Source organism: Cicer arietinum, chromosome 2 (assembly GCF_000331145.2).
Source record: "Cicer arietinum cultivar CDC Frontier isolate Library 1 chromosome 2, Cicar.CDCFrontier_v2.0, whole genome shotgun sequence".
In the NCBI taxonomy this organism is placed as follows: domain Eukaryota; kingdom Viridiplantae; phylum Streptophyta; class Magnoliopsida; order Fabales; family Fabaceae; genus Cicer; species Cicer arietinum.
In genome coordinates, this window is record NC_021161.2 from 23,234,482 (window position 1) to 23,237,250 (window position 2,769).

General features: G+C 32.6%; 1 protein-coding gene across 1 annotated transcript; it reads right to left on the reverse strand.

Moving 5' to 3' along the window:
* Positions 1–1,445: 1,445 nt before the first annotated feature.
* Positions 1,446–2,561, reverse strand: LOC113784110 (uncharacterized). The gene is made up of 4 exons (XM_027330274.1): positions 2,440–2,561; positions 2,158–2,289; positions 1,783–1,956; positions 1,446–1,695 (listed from the first exon to the last, which is right to left on the reverse strand). The coding sequence occupies exons 1-4, from the start codon at positions 2,559–2,561 to the stop codon at positions 1,446–1,448; spliced, it is 678 nt and encodes a 225-aa protein (XP_027186075.1).
* Positions 2,562–2,769: the final 208 nt, after the last annotated feature.

Here is a 2,769-nt window from a genome sequence, read left to right on the forward strand (position 1 = left end):
ATTCTGCTGCTTGTAAATTATGTTTACTTATTTGTCGTTGTGTTACGACTTAAATATTTATGCAAAAGTATTTCCTTCATTATTTCTTTGTTTTTATAAATTTGTTTGAAAAAAAAATACACTCGCGCTGTTAAAAATGGGGTGTTACATGGACCATTTTGTGCAATATAATCAGCAACTTTATCATTACAAAATAGTTAAAATAAAAAGGACACATGCCCAATTTTATAATTCAAACTTTATCTCAAAGTATTGTAGAAAAATATAAATAGGTACATAAAATATACTCACTTTATAGAGGAAAATAAATAGTCTCGATGCATTTCTCCTATTTCTATAAATAATTGGTATTCAACCAGAATATAATTAATAAATAAATATAGTTAGTATTTTATTTTAATCACAAACCTAAATTATGAAATAAAATATGGAAAGGACGGTAACTAAATCATCCAAAGAAGACTCAACTAATAGTGACACAACGGTAGGTTTGACAATAATTTATAAATAATTGGAGACTAACCAAACAAAATCAAGATCCTGTAAAAAGTAATATATGTTTGATTCCTTAATTCGATAGTAGTAGCCGACAAAATCACAACCGAGAACAACGATTTGTGTGTAATAGACTTAAGATATAATTCTTTAATTGTGCCTGATTTGTTAATATGTAGGGAGGGATTTGAATTAAAATGCATAACAAAATTTCAACGCGGCGGATTACTGTAGCAGAGTAAGTTTTCAGCTATATATATACATATGTAAGCCTATAAGGTTAGCTAATTCTCCTACTAGCCTGGCTAAATGCATCACTACGTTTATGATTGTCTGAACAAGTAAAGGAGAAGAAGAAGGCATACCTGATGTGGCTTGATCTTGGGAGGCGGCTATTGGTACTAAACAAATCCCTAATCTTGCTTTTCGTAATAGTATATGCTAATCTATATATATATACCCATAGTATACTAGCCTAGGTTTATTATTATTATTATTATTATTATTATTATTATTATTATTATTATTATTATTATTATTATTATTATTATTATTTATTTTTTATTTGGTTTTCAAGAAAATAAACAAAAATATTTTTAATACTAATAGTTTAGATAATTTTAAGATAACACGAAAAATTATTAATTACATCCACACATATAATAATAATAATACTAATAATAATAATAATAACAATAATAATAATAATAATAATAATAATAATAATAATAATAAATTATTATTATATTACTAAAATATAATAAGAAATTGGGCATTACATTTCTCCCCCTGTAAACAAAATTTCGTCCACGAAATTTACCTGGAGAAAACAGTTCGGGATAAGAATCACGCATTTGACTTTCGACTTCCCACGTAGCACTTTCACCAGTAGCACCTCCCCATACAACCTTAACCAATGAAATTGCCTTACCCCTTCATTCCCTTATCTTTCAGTCCTCAGTCCGTAACGTTAAGGTCTCAAAAGTTAGATTCTCTTTTATTTGGACCTTGTCTGACTCAATCACATGTGAAAGATCGAAAACATACTTGCGAAGTTGAGACACATGAAAGACACTGTGAAGATTAGAAAGAGAAGGAGGTAACGCGATCTGATATGCCACGTTACCAACACGTTTAAGAATATCGTAAGGTCCTATAAACCGAAGAGCAAGATTTCGCATTTTTAATGCCCAACCAACCCTAGTTGTTGGAGTAACTCTCAGAAATACATGACCACCTTCTTGAAATTCGAGGTTTTTCCTTCTTTTATCATGGTAACTCTTTTGCCTATTCTGAAATGCTCTCATCTTTTCCTGAATCATTTTTACTTTATCAATAGTATGTTGAACAATCTCAGGTCCTAACACAAGGTTATCACCCGTCTCAAACCAACACAGAGGGGTCCTACATCTTCTCCCATACAATGCCTCCAAAGGGTCCATCCCAATGCTAGAGTGGAAACTATTGTTATAGGTAAACTCTATAAGTGGCAAAAAGCTATCCTAACTTCCATTTTGTTCCAACACACAAGCTCTCAACAAGTCTTCTAGGGATTGATTGGTTCGCTCATTCTGACCATCTGTTTGTGGGTGGTAGGCTGAACGTATCCTAAGGTTCGTACCTAAAGCGCTCTGTAAACCTTGCCAAAACTTAGAGGTTAACCTGAGGTCTCTGTCTGAGACTATACTTGGTGGGATTCCATGCAACTTCATAATTTCCTTTATGTATATTTCAGCTAACCTTTCCATTGAATAAGTTAAGTTTATCGGAATAAAGTGAGCAGATTTGGTTAATCTATCCACAATAACCCAAATACTATCATACCTTTTTGGAGTTCAAGGTAAGCCTACAACAAAGTCCATAGAGATGCTATCCCACTTCCATTCGGGAATACTTAAAGGTTGCATCAAACCTAAAGGTTTTTGACAGATCAAACAAGCATACACAAACTTAGCAACATCTTTTTTCATTTTAGGCCACCAAAATATCTTCTTGAGGTCCTTATACATCTTTGTGGCTCCAGGGTGAATACTTAGACGGCTCCTATGTCCTTCCTCTAAGATCATCTTTCATAACTCCTCTACATCTGAAACACAAATTCTCTCCTTAAATCTCAAAATTCCATCCACACCTCAGGTTCTCTCCCTTGGTCAATGGTAATAAAAATCAGTGTAATGGTGGTCAATTGAATAAAAAACAAATTGAAACATACGACAACATACGAGCAAATCCTTTAACAGTTTGTTTCACGGTCGTGTCCATTGGTCTCGTTTA